This window comes from Mobula hypostoma, chromosome 24 (assembly GCF_963921235.1).
Source record: "Mobula hypostoma chromosome 24, sMobHyp1.1, whole genome shotgun sequence".
NCBI classification, from domain to species: Eukaryota; Metazoa; Chordata; class Chondrichthyes; order Myliobatiformes; family Myliobatidae; genus Mobula; species Mobula hypostoma.
The window spans coordinates 18,923,398-18,939,188 of NC_086120.1; the positions used below are offsets into that span (position 1 = coordinate 18,923,398).

The 15,791-nt window shown below is 40.4% G+C and overlaps 1 protein-coding gene across 2 annotated transcripts in view; it reads left to right on the top strand.

Annotated features, from left to right (window-relative positions):
- Positions 1 to 15,791, top strand: part of LOC134337480 (phospholipid-transporting ATPase ABCA1-like) — a 214,183-nt gene that overhangs the window by 170,122 nt on the left and 28,270 nt on the right. For both annotated transcript variants that reach the window (XM_063032530.1, XM_063032531.1), the window contains 7 exons: positions 656 to 730; positions 2,700 to 2,869; positions 4,651 to 4,828; positions 8,548 to 8,663; positions 8,802 to 8,946; positions 12,709 to 12,832; positions 14,077 to 14,206. In XM_063032530.1, the coding sequence (XP_062888600.1) occupies positions 656 to 730; positions 2,700 to 2,869; positions 4,651 to 4,828; positions 8,548 to 8,663; positions 8,802 to 8,946; positions 12,709 to 12,832; positions 14,077 to 14,206 (938 nt within the window). The remainder of the gene's footprint in view (positions 1 to 655; positions 731 to 2,699; positions 2,870 to 4,650; positions 4,829 to 8,547; positions 8,664 to 8,801; positions 8,947 to 12,708; positions 12,833 to 14,076; positions 14,207 to 15,791) is intronic.

A 15,791-nucleotide genomic window follows, 5' to 3' on the forward strand; every position in this document is an offset into this window, starting at 1 on the left:
CTTTGTAAGGCTTTTTCGTGGTACTAGGCAGGGCTGTCCTTTAAGTCCTTTACTATTTGACATTGCTTTAGAACCCTTGGCAATTGCTTTTCGAGATTCACCAAATATATTTGGCATTATTTGGGACAACGAAACACATAAGGTATCACTATATGCAGCTGACTTGTTATTATATATTTCTAATCCAGAGAAATCCCTTCCTTCAGTAATATCATTACTTGCTCAATTTAGTAGCTTTTCTGGTTATAAATTAAATTTTGATAGAGTGAGTTATTCCCATTAAATACGCAAACTTTAATTTACATAAGTTTTCCATTTAGATTGGCTATAGAATACTTCATGTATTTAGGGGTTAAAATTACTAAGAAAGATGAGGACCTATTCAAGGCTAATTTCTTACCTTTAATTGAACATATTAAACAATTATTAACTGAATGGTCTCCGATGTCCTTAACATTAGTTGGCCAAATCAATGCTATTAAGATGATAGTTCTACCTAAGTTTCTTTATTTATTTCAGGTAGTACTAATTTTTATTCCTAAATCCTTTTTTGATATTATTGATTCCAAAATTTCTTACGGTTGTTACTGTTATTTAATGGTTAATGTGTTCATTTCTTGCCTTAAGCAATTACTAAGTTTCCTCTTCGTTACAGGGGAGTTCCACAGACCGACTGCTGGAAAACATTACAAAGTTTATCAAAGGGCTGAGCACAAAGAACAATACTAAAGTAGGTCTGAAAGATTTTGATCAACCTTTTCCACACGTCTGTCTAACTGAGCCTATTATATATCAAATGACCCCCTGTTTACTGTTTTCTTTTGACTTGGAGCTGAGGGTTCATAAAATACTTTCCAATCTACAAGTTTCCCTTCAAGTATCAAACTACAATTGATTCACAAATTATTACATGTGATTTTGTAATAAGAGGCCAGACGAAAGTCCTTGGAACAGCAAGGCAACTCAGTGCAAGCTAAAGAAAGAAACAAAAGGATATTGTGATCTTGTTAAATCAAGCATGGTGAGAGCTTTGTTAGGAACAGAAATGCCCTTTGACCAGGATTAGCTATAGATTCCATGTCACTGCACTTTGGTTGTGTAAGAGACTCCACATTACAACCTTGTAAGATGGGCAGTGGCCAAAATGAAAGATCTATTCAGTTCACAATTAACATTTTGCAGGCTGGATTTCTTGTAGAATTAAAGGAATCCTGCTGGTGTTCACGAAGCGAGACAAGCAAGGATAGGTTATCTTTGTTCCTACTTTAGGCTATTTCAGTTAAGTTGTCATGAACTCACATTCAGCGTAGTGCAGCTCTGCGAGAGTTTATCACGCCTGACCCCTGCTGGCAAATGCTTGACTTCGTACACACCATCCAAGGACAGCAGCAACTTAGTTAAAACATCTCCACATCAGAAACGAACATAGAACAGTTCAGTACTGTGCTATCTCTTTAGCCCACAATGTTGTATCAACCTTTTAGCCTATCTAAGCTTACCCCCCACATAGTCCTCCATTCTTCTTTCATCCATGTGCCTGTTTAAGAACCTATTATATCTAATGTATTAAAGTAAAGGCATCCGTTAGTCTTGCGAGACCATAGATCTGCGCCTGGAAAGTCTTCAGTCTCCACGGTGCAGGCCTGGGCAAGGTTGTATGGAAGACTGGCAGTTGCCCATGCTGCAAGTCTCCCCTCTCCACGACACCCATACAGCTTGGCACCAGTGTCGTCGCAGAGCACTGTGTGGTTAAGTGCCTTGCTCATGGAAACAACACGCTGCCTCGGCTGGGGCTGGAACTCACAACCTTCAGATCGCTAGTTGAATGCCTTAACCACTTGGCCACGTGCCCACCTAATGTATTAGTAATACTTTTAATAATTATGTTAAGTACTTACTCCTAACAGCAGCCTCCAGTTTTACTAGCCTTATGGTTAAAGAGAATGGGTCTATCCCAGCCACTAAATGGGTCACACAGAATAACATATCATATTTAGTTCACACATTAAAAAAAAGTTCACTGGAAAATGCTGCCAAAGGAACAAAATAATTAGCAGCTATAGCCAAACTAAAGAGAGATTTTGGCACTGTGTGAATGGGATTGGTTTTTGGGCAGGATTCTGCTAAGATAAGATTCGTTAAGGTGTTGTCTGGGATGGAGTATCTCAATCTTGAGGAGAAACTGAATAGACTGGGTTTGTCTCCCTTGAAGTGAAGAAGGCTGAGAGGGAACTTGATGGACACACAAAATTATGAAGGACATAGATAAAGGCAGGTATTGCAAACTTATCCCAATAGCAAGTAAGCAATAATAAGTTTAGAGTGAATAAGATTTTGTTTTTCATCCAGAGGATGGTTGTAGTTCAGAATGCACCGCCTTACAGGATGGTAGGGACAGTGACTTTCACATTTAAGAAGTATTTAATTAGCACTTGAAATGATGATGCATTGAAGCCTGTGAACCAAGTGCTGGTCAGTAAGATTAATATAGATGGGTAGTTCATGATTGGCATGACAGGATGGGCCGGTTTCTGTGTTATAGGACTTTATAACTGTCTTATTATTGGGGTGCACTGTGATGTGCCTTGTATGCCTCTTTGGCTCAAGTACAAGATGTTAAGAAGCAACTGAAATATTTTATTAGAAGATTCTAGGATACTTCCATTATAATAGAAAGAACATTTTCTTTTTGTTTGCAGGTGTGGTTCAACAATAAAGGTTGGCATGCTATGGTGAGCTTTGTGAATGTGATGAATAATGCAGTACTGAGAGCAAATCTTCCACCAGGAAAAGATCCTCGACTGTTTGGTATTACAGCCTTCAACCACCCACTCAACTTGACCAAAGAACAACTTTCTGAGGTTGCATTGTAAGTAGCTGGTAAAATAGAAAGTATTTAAATGGTACCAAACAGCACTAATTGGAACAGATTCTTGATCAGCAAAAATGTCAGAAGTTACAGGGAGAGGGCAGGAGAATAGGATTGAGAGAGATAATACATCAGCCATGATTGAATGGCAGAGCAGACTTGATGGGCTGAATGGCCTATTTCTGCTCCTTGGTCTATTGGTCTTGGTAGGGACCCAGCTCAAATCTTTGTGCAACAGCTAGGATGCTGCATTTAGTATTAGGACTCCTAGTTAGAAAGTAGACTGTTTGAAAAACATTCCACCTTACTCCTATTCATTATTCAATGGCTCTAAAATCAAATATGTGAGAGGACTGGACAAGGTTATCAGTTGGCTCACATGTTCAATAGGTTCAATTTAGTGTCAGAGAAATGTATACAATATACATCCTGAAATTCTTTTTCTTTGCAAATATTCATGAAAACAGAGGAGTGCCACAAAGAATGAATGACAGTTAAATGTTAGCACCCCGAAGTCCCTCCCACGCATAAGCAGCAGCAAATCAATGACCACCCCCCTCCCCCACCAGCAAAAAAGTATCAGCATCCCCCACCGAGCACTCAAGCATGTAGCAAAGCATCAATAAAGACACAGACTTGCAGTATCCCAATTCACCTGGTATTCAACATACCATAGGCTCTCTCTCTCCCTCATAAGGGAAAAAGAGGTGTCCACATTTCACAGCGAAAGGGGAGGCATAAAAACAACTGGCTGATTTATGATGTTAAAAGTCTGTTGCATCGCTTTTTTCAAGCTCTGTGCCTAAAGGTCTTGGGTCTCTGGGCACACAGCCAGCAACCAGCTCGCTGCTTTCAATCTTCCATGTACTCCCATGACACATCAGGTGGCAGCACCGGCCTCGAATCAGTCCGTCTCCAGAGCCACAAAAATCCGGCACCCTGAAGGCGCACTAGTCTTCTGGGCCACGTCCGGTCATGAGGCCCCAAGAGTGGGCCCCATTCCCGCAAAGAATCAAAGTCAGCATGTAACTCCAGGTCAGGGTCTTCAAAAGAACCCTGAAAAGGGAAAAAAGAGATGTTAAAGATAGAAATAGAGCTGTTTCCGAAGATGCAAGCAAAGGCATTGCCATTAGGCGCCAACATCCTAAGTTCCGCCCTCCATGGCCCTATGTGATACCACTTTCAGGCATTGAGATTTAGTCCCTCAAATCCTCTTCATCCTTGATAATTACAGCCCAGCCACAAATTGCCCTTCCTATGTAGAACAGTACAGCACAGTACAGGTCCTTGTACACAATGTTGTGCCAACCTACATAAACATAACCCATAATCAACCTAACCCCTCCCTCCTATGTAGACCATAACTCTCCTTCCTAAACATCTCCAAATTCTGTAAAAGAAAATCAGAAAACCTGCAGATGCTGGCAATGAAATGTTGGAAACACTCGGCAGGTCAGACAGCATCTGTGGAAGGAGAAACTGTCAATGTTAACAAGTGCAGAGTGTATCCAGTATTTTTTTGCGTGTTCATTCCTTCTTTTTTAAGACTGCCCAATGTCTTGGGCTCAATGTCCATTATTTATGAAGCACTTTGTGATCTTGGGTTGATGGAACTCACTGGATTAGACAGGTCACTAACATTTTTAGTGTTTTTTTATTTATTTGTAACATTGTTATTGCCTTCCATGTTCAAATGCATATTAAGAGAAAATATGACAGTTATTGCTTATTTGACTGTATGCTAATTTCTAGCTTCTAACACACTTTTCCCCTTTTTGCAGGATGGCTACCTCGGTTGATGTGCTTGTCTCCATTTGTGTTATCTTTGCCATGTCCTTTGTGCCAGCCAGTTTTGTTCTCTTCCTCGTCGAAGAGCGTGTCAGCAAGGCTAAGCACCTTCAGTTTGTTAGCGGCGTGAAGCCTGGCATTTATTGGCTTGCTAACTTTGCATGGGATATGGTAAGTGCAAGTCAGATATGGCATAGCTTGCAAATTGAAGTGTTGAGCATAATTCTAAATATTATATATTGTAGATGGGCTCTGGAAGGCAATTTAATATTGGGGCAAGGTACTTGTGGATTCAGTATAGCTGATATAACACTATTATAAAAGGAGATAACTTTGCTGATCATTTAGAAATCCATTGGTTACTAAACTATCTAGAAATGTTAAAGGAATGATATTTTTGCCATGTTTATAGTTTTTTTTCAACTATGTAGCCAATTAGAGGATGGAGGAAGTGCATAAGAGGTGTTGTATATAAAGCCGAGGAAAACATTCTATAGATGTGTCAAGAAATAGATGGACAAATTTCTTTTTATTGCAAGAGAGATTGTAGCAAATTAGTTATTAGTAAGAAAATAAAAGATTCCATTAGGTGTTGTTCCAGAAAGAGAAATTGAAAGTGTTTGGGCTGGGCCTAAGTGATTGTTGTACAGAGATACAGGATTTGTTTTTCAAGACATCAATACTCTATTTTCTGATCTTACAAAAGTAAGTTGCCTGGCCTACAATACTGATCGCTGTGAAAAATTGTGGCTTACTAGAATGGGAAAACAGGTGAAATTTAATTTAAATAAATATAAAGTAAAGCACTTTTGCCAAGGAAACAGATTCATTAGTGCCTGTTTTGTTTTACATGCATCACAAAAGTGGTTTAATTTGAGTAAGACCACAATAATGATCATATCTGGTGAAATTGCATCCTTAGGAGATTTGCACAATCTCTGCACAATAGTCTGTGGCTCATCTTGTATTTCACAACTGTCAGTGGCATCCAAAAAACACAAGTCATTAAGTATATTTAATGTCAGAGAAATGTATACCATATACATCCTGAAACTCTTTTTCTTTGCAAACATCCACAAAAACAGAGGAGTGCCTTAAAGAATGAATGACAGATGTTAGAACCCCAAAGCCCCCCACCACCAGCTCCCCCTCCCATGCACAAGCAGCAACAAGGCAACAACCCCTCCCTCACCAGCAAAAAAGCAACGGCAACCCCCAAGCACTCAAGCGTGCAGCAAAGCATCAATAAAGATACAGACTTGCAGTACGCCAAAGACTACTCATTCACCCGGTAATTCGACATACCACAGGGTCTCTCTCTCTCTCTAATATGGGAAAAAGAGGTGTCCCCGTTTCATAGCGAGAGGGGAGACATGACAAAACAACTCGATGATTTATGGTATTAAAAGTCATGTGTAGCATATTTCATTCCTCACAGACGTCAATTAGAGTTCCTGGGTACAACCATCAACCACTGTTGAATACATGCTATAACTAGGAGTATATTGTGCTACTCTTGCGTATGTTGTGTCTGTTTCGAGGGGGACACCGAAAAGGCGGCCAGATTTATTATCATATGCACAAGCACATGTATGCAATGTGTAAAGAAAAACTTTACCTGCCGTTGCAGCAGAAACACACAGCATCATAGGTTGCTTGTCACCTACCAGCTGATGCCTGAATGTCCAGGTCTTGCTGCATGCAGGAATGAGCTGCCTCATTTGCTGAGGAGATGGGAATGGGTCTGAAGATTGTGTAATCTTCAGCAAAGATCTCTACTTTTGGCCTTATGATGAAAGGAAGCTTATCATTAGAAGAAAGGTCATTGATGAAGCAGCTGAAAATGGTTGGTGCCAGGAAGCTGCCTGTGGCACCCTTGCACTAATGTGCTGAGGATGGATTGACTGACTCTCATCTTCCTTCGTGCAAGGTATGACTCCATCCATTGGAGCGTTTTGCCCTCAATGGGAATGCACTTCCACATCATTTACAACGAAGCCCCATCAAGTGATACATTAGTGGAGATTTATAGCATATTCTCTAATGTTATGTATCTCAGAGTCTTCTATATAGTCCTGTAAATGGGTTTTGATGGCTTAGCACTGCACAGCAGTATCTCTTCTGTGGCTACAGCCATTTCATACTTTGACCCACAAGAAGCTTATACCTCTTGTGGTTCAAGGACATACCTGATCAAAATTTCTCCATGGACAGCTTCCAGACCATTCAGGCTGACCGGACGTGCACTGAGAGCGGTAAGCGTAAAGGATTTGGGTGCTTACTGTTCTGGTTAATAACAGATGGTGCAAACCGGGTCATATTACGATCGAGGAACGTGTTTGTAGACCGGATATTGAACTCTTTGCTGTTGGACTTCGGCCATATTCCACCGAGATACGACACTGGGTGGCACAGGAGGTCCTTCCTGCCTGTGGCCATCGAACTTTGCAGCTCCTCCCGTAGAGGGTCAGACACCCTGAGCCAATAGGCTGGTCCTGGACTTATTTTCCATCTGGCATAGTTTGCAGTTGGTTGTTTGATTGTTTGTGGTTTTTGTATTGCTATATTTATGCTCTATTCTTGGTTGGTGCGGCTGTAACGAAACCCAATTTCCCTCGGGATCAATAAAGTATATCTATCTATCTATTCAGGGGTAAGTGAGGACCTAGCGTAGGATGACTGTGGGTCATGGTGAGTTTTCTGACTGAGATGGCTATGTGCCCTGTGAGACTGGCATCAATTTCCTTACACAGGTACCTTTTGGGAGTGTAAAGAGACAATCAAGCAAGTCGTCTGTGATTCCAACAAGTCCATCATTGTTTCAACATCCTCTGGAATGAAAACCAACCAGTAGAACCTTTCATAACTGTACACATTCTTTTTATAGTTTTTGATTCTGGGTATAAACCTGTCATTACACTGTTCCTAACATATTTCTGACCAATTTTGTGATTTTTTTTTAATGGAGGAATCTGAATGGAGTTTATGGCTACATACAGGACATGTTTATGGCACCAAAAAGAAGTAAAATTTAATTCAGAGTATTTGGGTTTAATACAATTACTGGATTCAACCAATAGGGAGAAATTAAAGGAGGTAAATAAACAGGTTTAAATACATAATCCCTTGAAATGAAGGAAGTAAAATAAATCTTTTAAAAAGGCTAAGAAAATTGAAAGTATATAGATACAGTATGTAGAGAGAACAAGAATAAGAATCAATGAGGTGTTTAAGCAGGATACTCATTGGCCCATCTTTATACTTTGGGTATTATATACCCAGCATTGCTTTTTGAAATAAGACAAGCAGCAAGCATATGAATTAGGAATTCACCAGGATGAAGCCAGGATAGGAAACTCTAGTTATGAGGATGGACATGAAGCATTGGGAATCGATTACACCAGAACTGCGAATGTTGAGTTGATTTAATAGAGAATTTTAAAATAAGGAGAGACGTTGGTGTAGAAATAGAGAAAAAGTCAATTTCCTTTCATTTGAAGTATAGAGTTATTAAGGACGAGAAATTTTAGAACAAAATTGATTTGTGGAAAATATTGTTATTGCTTTGGGTACTTTGGTGCATGTTGTCCACTACTGAAACCATTACATCTTTGAATAAGGAAGTTGAATGAGTATTTGAAGCAGAAATTAATATTGAGCACTTGAAAAGTGAATTCCTGTAGATCAGTGGGATAAGCTTCAGGTTGTCACTGTAAATCCTCATTCTGATATTGTAATGAAGTAGCTCTATCATGGTACTGTGGGTGCATGTGTATTAACTATAGATAACATGTGTCAGGTAGAGAATATGATAGGATAAACCAATTTTGAATTGTTCTTTGATGGAGATAGACTAACACCCAGTGACATTTCTTTTCATGTCATTCCAGTGTAATTATGCAGTACCTGCCACAATGGTTGTCATCATCTTCATCTGCTTCCAGCAAAAGTCCTATGTGTCTGCCTCTAATTTGCCAGCCCTGGTCCTCCTCCTGTTTCTCTATGGGTAAGCAAGCAGTGGTTTTTAGGTCCTGGATTACATTTGTTTTGAATTTGAGAATATCAGCAGTGGATTGTCCAGAGATTGCTCTCTCAGATCTCAGATTTCTGGTTGATTTCATGTTTGCTGGTTCTCTTTCCTCAGGTGGTCCATCACTCCCCTTATGTATCCCGCCTCCTTTCTGTTCAGCATTCCCAGCACGGCCTATGTGGTGTTGACCTGTGTTAACCTGTTCATTGGCATCAATGGCAGTGTCGCCACCTTTGTCCTGGAGCTCTTCACAGACAAAGTAAGATGAAGTTTCCCTGTCCTATAACATTATTCAAGAATTGTGATAGAAGAGTAGTGTAATTTATTGATAATGTGCTGGTGTGGGTCATTGCATTCACTTTCACAATTAATGATACTGATATTTTGAGTTTTTTATGACAATTGTTCATTCCCTTGATCTGTGAAATCACTAATGACAGATGAGAGAGAACCAACATCTCATTATTCCCTCTGTCCACTGGATGCCAATGCCCTGATATTCTCCTATAATATCATTAGATGCAAATAGTCCACTAGGTCTTTGAGTCACTGATATTGCCCTATAGATCTAGATACCCTAATATGACCCTGAAGTCCTAGATGTTGGTGCACTGATATTCCCCTGTGTCAGCTTCAATAATATGTCAATCCCTTCTGTCCTGTATACACCTGACTATCAGTACAGCATAGTAGGATAATGGTTCGCATAACACAATTATAGCACCAATGACCTATGTGCAACTCTGTCGCTACTCTCTGTAAGGAGTTTTGTACATTCTCCCTATGACTATGGATTTTCTCCAGTTGCTCCGGTTTCCTTCCACATTTCAAAGACATATGGGTCAGTAGGCTGATTGGCCACATGTACAATTTGGTGGCCACAAGGGCCTGTTACTGTACTGTATCTCTAAATAAATAAAACAAATAAGATATTCTGCAATTCCACGTCAGTGCTGGTTTCAATGCCTTGACGTTGTACTGTATCCCTGTGGATGCAGGTGCTTGTTACTCCCTTGTGTCACTGAATGTCACTGAGCTGACATTGCACTCTATCCCCAGGAATGTTCTCCCCTGTTATGAATCTTCACACCGTTATCTCCTCATTTGTCTCGATTACTGTTGCATGGTTAATTCTGTCTGTTAGAATGAAAAAATGGGTTGAAATTTGTAATGGTGCTGGATTAGATGCTGATAATTTTGTTCATAAGAACATAAGAAATAGGAGCAGGAATAGGCCATCCAGCCCATCAGTCCTGCCCTGCCATTCAATAAGATCATGGCTGATCTGACCATAAACTCAGTTCCTTCTACCTGTCTTTTCCCCGTAACCCTTAATTCCCCTACTATGTAAAAACCTATCTAACTGTATCTTAAATATATTTAGTGAAGAAGCCTCAACTGCTTCCCTGGGCAGAGAATTCCACACATTCACCACTCTCTGGGAAAAACAGTTTCTCTTCATCTCCAGCCTAAATCTTCTCCCCTGAATCTTGAGGCAATGTCCCCTAGTTCTAGTGTCACCTTTCAATGGAAACAACTTTTCTACTTCTATCTTATTTATCTCTTTCAAAATTTTGTATGTTTCTGTAAGATCCCCTCTCATTCTTCTGAACTCCAGAGAGTATAGTCCCAGGCGACTCAATCTCTCCTCCCTGGAATCAACCTGGTGAACCTCCTCTGCACTGCCTCCAAAGCCAGTATATCCTTCCTCAAGTATGGAGACCAGAACTGCACACAGTACTCCAGGTGTGGCCTCACCAGTGCCCTGTATAGTTGCAGCATGACCTCCCTGCTCTTGAATTCAATCCCTCTAGCACTGAACGCCAACATTCCATTTGCCTTCTTAATAGCCTGTTGTACCTGCAAGCCACCTTTTTGCGACTCATGAGCAAGCACTCCCAAGTCCCTCTGCACAACAGCATGTTTTAATCTTTCACCATTTAAATAATAATCTGCTTTTAATCAGTTCCTAGTGAGGAAGGGATCAGGAAAGAATTCCTGTGTGGAGTTGATCCTACCCAATGAAAGAGCAGAATTACATTTTGAGAATGTGAGGTTAAGAAGGAAAAAATACCGAAATGAATGGTAGCAAGGCACTGAAGTTCAAAAGTCACTGTGGTTGTGGTCATTGTCTGTTGAACATTGATGGATCAGCTGACATTTTATTTCTTTGAGACAGTGCGCTTATATAATCATTTAACAATTACAGCACGCAAACAGGCCATCTCGGCCCTTCTAGTCCATGCCGAACTCATACTCTCACCTAGTCCCACCGACCTGCACTCAGCCCATAACTCTCCATTCCTTTCCTGTCCATGTAGCTGTCCAATTTAACTTTAAACGACAACATCGAACCTGCCTCAACCACTTCTGCTGGAAACTCGTTCCACACAGCTACCACTCTCTGAGTAAAGAAGTTCCCCCTCATGGTACCCCTAAACTTTTGCCCTTTAACTCTCAACTCAGTCTTCTTGTTTGAATCTCCCCCACTCTCAATGAAAAAAGCCTATCCACGTCAACTCTATCAATCCCCCTCATAATTTTAAACGCCTCTATCAAGTCCCCCCTCAACCTTCTACCCTCCAAAGAATAAAGACCTAACTTGTTCAATAGTTACCGGAGGTCTCTAAAGAGGTACCAGTGTGCGGAGGCCGGAGGGACAATGGTGAGGTAAGTCACATCAGAAAGTCTGTAGGTGCTGGAAATCCAAAGCAACACAAACAAAATGCTAGTGCAACTCACCAGGCCGGGCAGCATCTATCGAAAAAAGTCAACAGTCAACGTTTCCAATTGAGGCATTTCTTCAAGACCGAGAAGGAAGGGGAAACATATCTCAGCAAAAACGGGGCAGGCGAGGAAGGGGTATCTATGGTCCACTCTGTCGGAGTGTTGAGTTTACCAGGAGACAAAGACTGCAGGGACGAGAGGTTTTCTGTTGACTAATACACTGTCTGTGGACCCCGCTGGCAACTCTGGTGTTATGACCCAAGTCGAGACAAACACCATGCTGCCCACTCCACCAACAACACGGCAAAGCTGGACACATAACAGGGGACTTTACATCTCACAACACTGGATTCAGTAATGAAACCCTTGATTAATGTTGTTGTCCCACTGAAATCATAAGAAACGTCCATTTAGGTGTTTTTAAATACGAGCGCACCCCCACAGGTGACGCCACACAGGCGCACCCACGCGCCTGATGTCACACATGGGTTCCCCACACCAGGATCTGCCCTTGCGTCACCTACGCGCTGGTGAGCTCGAACTTATTTTTAAAAAACGCAAACACGAGGAATTCTGCAGATGCTGGAAATACAAGGAAGAATTAATTTTAAAATGACTAAATCCCAGCTTGCTCATTGATGGTATGCATACTCTCTTGAGTAAGAAGGTTTGAGTTTCTCAACCCCACCAAACTAATTGCCCTTGGACACCTCCTTCTAGTATCCAAGAATATTTCAGCATGAGTGCAGAAAATAATGGTCAGCAGGTTGTTCAACTTTAGTGCACATTCAATGTTAAGCATGGCCCTGTCCTCGGCCAACACTCTAAATAGTCAGGTGCAGTGCCTTGGCTGATTTCTCTCTGTAGCTGGTAGGCTGAGACCAGATGCAAGATCTTCACCACCGTTCTGACTGAGGTCAGTCTTGTCAATCAGATCAAGGTTTCACATTTACATTTCTCCAACCGAACCATCAGCAGGAATGTTAGTCAGGTGAATTAATTTCTTTCCATTTCACTGTGCACAGGGCTAACATCCAACTGAACCATCTTGCTTGACACAAAGAAATTCCATTCCATGTCTTGTGTGAACAAGAACACATTGGACAATTCAGGATGTGCAGCCTACTGGCCTGAAGACTCAGTCCACCCAGAGACACAATCCCTTTTTCCATCACGAAGATAGTTACCTGCATCACACCTATTCCTGTTACTGAATCAGAGTTCAGCAAAGTGCCAGAAAAAATGGAACCAAAATTATTTAATTTATTGGTTTCCTTATTTCCTCTCTGTGCAGAAATTGAATGATGTCAATCGAATCCTGAAGAAAGTATTCCTCATATTCCCGCATTTCTGTTTGGGTCGAGGATTAATAGACATGGTGAAGAATCAAGCCATGGCAGATGCTTTGGAGAGGTTTGGTCAGTAATTGTTATTAATGATCTTCTCAAGTCCAGCCAGAACTGCTTTTCAGGAGGGGGAAGGAAATTGTATTCCTTACTGTTTTAGCTGATAGTCTTCAGAACATAGCATCTTCAAGGCAAGTTCAAAATTCCCATGAGCAGCAAACAACCGATCTCCTCTTATGTGCCAATTGTAGTTATATAAATTACACAGAATTTACAGCAGAGAACAGACTATTTAACCCAACCACTCTCTGAAACCTTTATGCTAACAAGCATTTTCACTCTCTAATTACAATCGGTGGCTAATTTATTAGGTATATCTATACACCTGCTCATTATTGCAAATATCTAATCAGCCAATCATGTGGCAGCAACTCAATGCACAAAAGCATGCAGACATGGTCAAGGGGTTCAGCTGTTGTTCAGATCAAACATCAGAATGGAGAAGAAATGTGACCTAAGTGAGTTTGGCCATGGAATGATTGTTGGTGCCAGTCAGAGTGATTTAACTATCTTAGAAACTGAATGATCTCCATGGATTTTCACACACAACAGTCTCTAGAATTTACAGAGAACAGTGCAGAAAACAAAAAAAAATCCATTGAGTGGCAGTTCTGTGGGTGAAAATGCCTTGTTAATGAGAGAGGTCAGAGGAGGTCTGCACTTGTAGAGTTTAGAAGGACAAGAGACGTTCATTAAAGTTCATGAGGGACTTGATGGGAAAGATAGTAGGGGTGTCTACAACCATGGGCCATAGTCTCAATCAAGATGGGACAGGAAGTTTCTTCACCCAGAGAGTAGCGAGACTATTAGAATTCTCTAAACTAAAGAGCTGTGGGAGGCTCCATCATTAAGCATATTCAAGATGCACATCATTAGAAATTTAGCTATTTAAGGATACTGAGTTAATAAGGGTAAGTGGCACTGAAGTAAAACATTAGTCATGATTTTAGTGAATGGTGGGCTCAGGAATGAGGGGCAGAATGGTCTCCTGTTTCTATTTCTTGTGTTTTATGTTCACGCTTGCTCATACTGACATTGGCTTTTTATTGTTGATTTATTTAATTGGCTGAAAAACCAGGCAGTGATCTGAATTGTTACTGAATCATTAGTAATGACCTCTGTACTGCTAGTCACCACGCTACTACATTCTAGTAATTATAGAAAGCTATTCCAGTTTAATGAAGACTACATTATTTTTGTTGGCTTGGTTAACTAAGAAATTCCTACCTGAACTTTGTGTCTTGTGTCTGATGTAGGAGAGAAGCAGTTTGTGTCTCCACTGTCCTGGGACCTGGTGGGGAAGAACATGTTTGCTATGGCTGTCCAGGGAGTCGTCTTCTTTCTGTTCACAATTCTATTACAGTATAAATTCTTCATCAAAATGAGGTGAGTAGTTGGCTTAAAATTTTACTGCATCATCCTTTCAAAAAATTAGTGACTGTAGTCTTTCTAATGAGTGGTGTGATTGTCCAGTTCTTTGAAAACAGGATTTGTAAAATTCTGCAGCAGCAAAACAGAGCAATTTGTTAAAATCTTTTTGTTGGCCAACATTTACATCTAGTCCTGCACAATAGTGTTTGGAAATTTTCTATTGAAAGTGCAAGTACAGAATAGAACTGTTCCTAATTCAAAGGTATAAAACCATGAAACCCTGGAAATACTCGGTGCTTCATCAGTTCTGACCTTCCAGTCTTTGACCTGAAGCCTTATCTCTGTTTCTGTTTCCACAGATGTTGCCTGACCTGTTTTTACCATTTTTCAATTTTATTTCAGATTCCCAAAATTCAAAGGGTTTAGTTTTCACATTTGTTGTCTGCGTACTCTCTGTTACAGGCCCTCCTTGGGTAATGAATACAATTATATGGATGTGTTTATGGATCTGCTCCCATAAGTATTACTGAGTTTAAACAAGAATCCCCACAGCATTTGGGCACCACCGTCTCTTAACATAGGTTGTCAGTTTCTTTACAGGTCGCCACTAGAGTTGCTTTGGGAATTGGTGATCTTCTGATGACACTTATTCAATGATACTTTATTAAACAGTGCAATAGCCACTGATACCTCAAACCCATCAAAACCAGCCACTGAGCACGGAACATCCTGGTTTTGTACCATTATAATTAGGCAAAGGAAGACAACAAATAAGTGTTCATGTTAATTAGCCCTTATCAAAATCATATATTTCACATTGAGTATTTTTGGATTTAGGAACACAATTAACTTGTGGACATCCAGAAAAACAAAACTTGTTCATGGTTATGAGTGGCCTATAATTGTAGTTTACTTGCATGGTTCAGGACTCACTGGTTGAAAAATACTCAAACTGCTGGAGTAACTCAGCAGGTCAGGCTGCATTTATAGAGGGAGATGAACAGTCGATACTTCAGGCTGAGACCCTTCAGGACTTGATGAATGGTCTCAGCCTGAAATGTTGACTGTTCATTTTTAATTCATCGTTTAATTTTTCATTTTACAATATTGCTGACCCTTGACACTCCTTAATGTTCATTAGCATTGTTACGTAAAGGGCAACAATGAATATCAATCGAGACAGGTTATATAAAAACAACCAAACATTTATTAAACACGTATAAATGATAAGGGAAAAAAAACAAACAAAAACTATAACCCGAAGTTAACAGATATAAAGCCGTTCACCAACTCGCCAGTCGGCTTGGTTCTTAAAGCGTTAAATGCGAAAACAGTTCTTAAAGCGATACAGTCAGATATAGTTCCTAAAACGATAACTTCAAAAATCCAACAGTTTTACACATTCAATTGGGAGAGACTTCTCTGGAGAAGGATTTCTTCACAGACGCACCTTTACTGCTGGTTCTGTCCACAGGATTCCCGATGCCGAAAATAAACAGTTTAAATTGACTGACCTTAAATTCCTTTAGAGAGAGAGAGAGAGCACCTTTTTGCATGAACTCATTGCCCTTTTGCAAGAGTTATCTCAATGCAGGTTCTC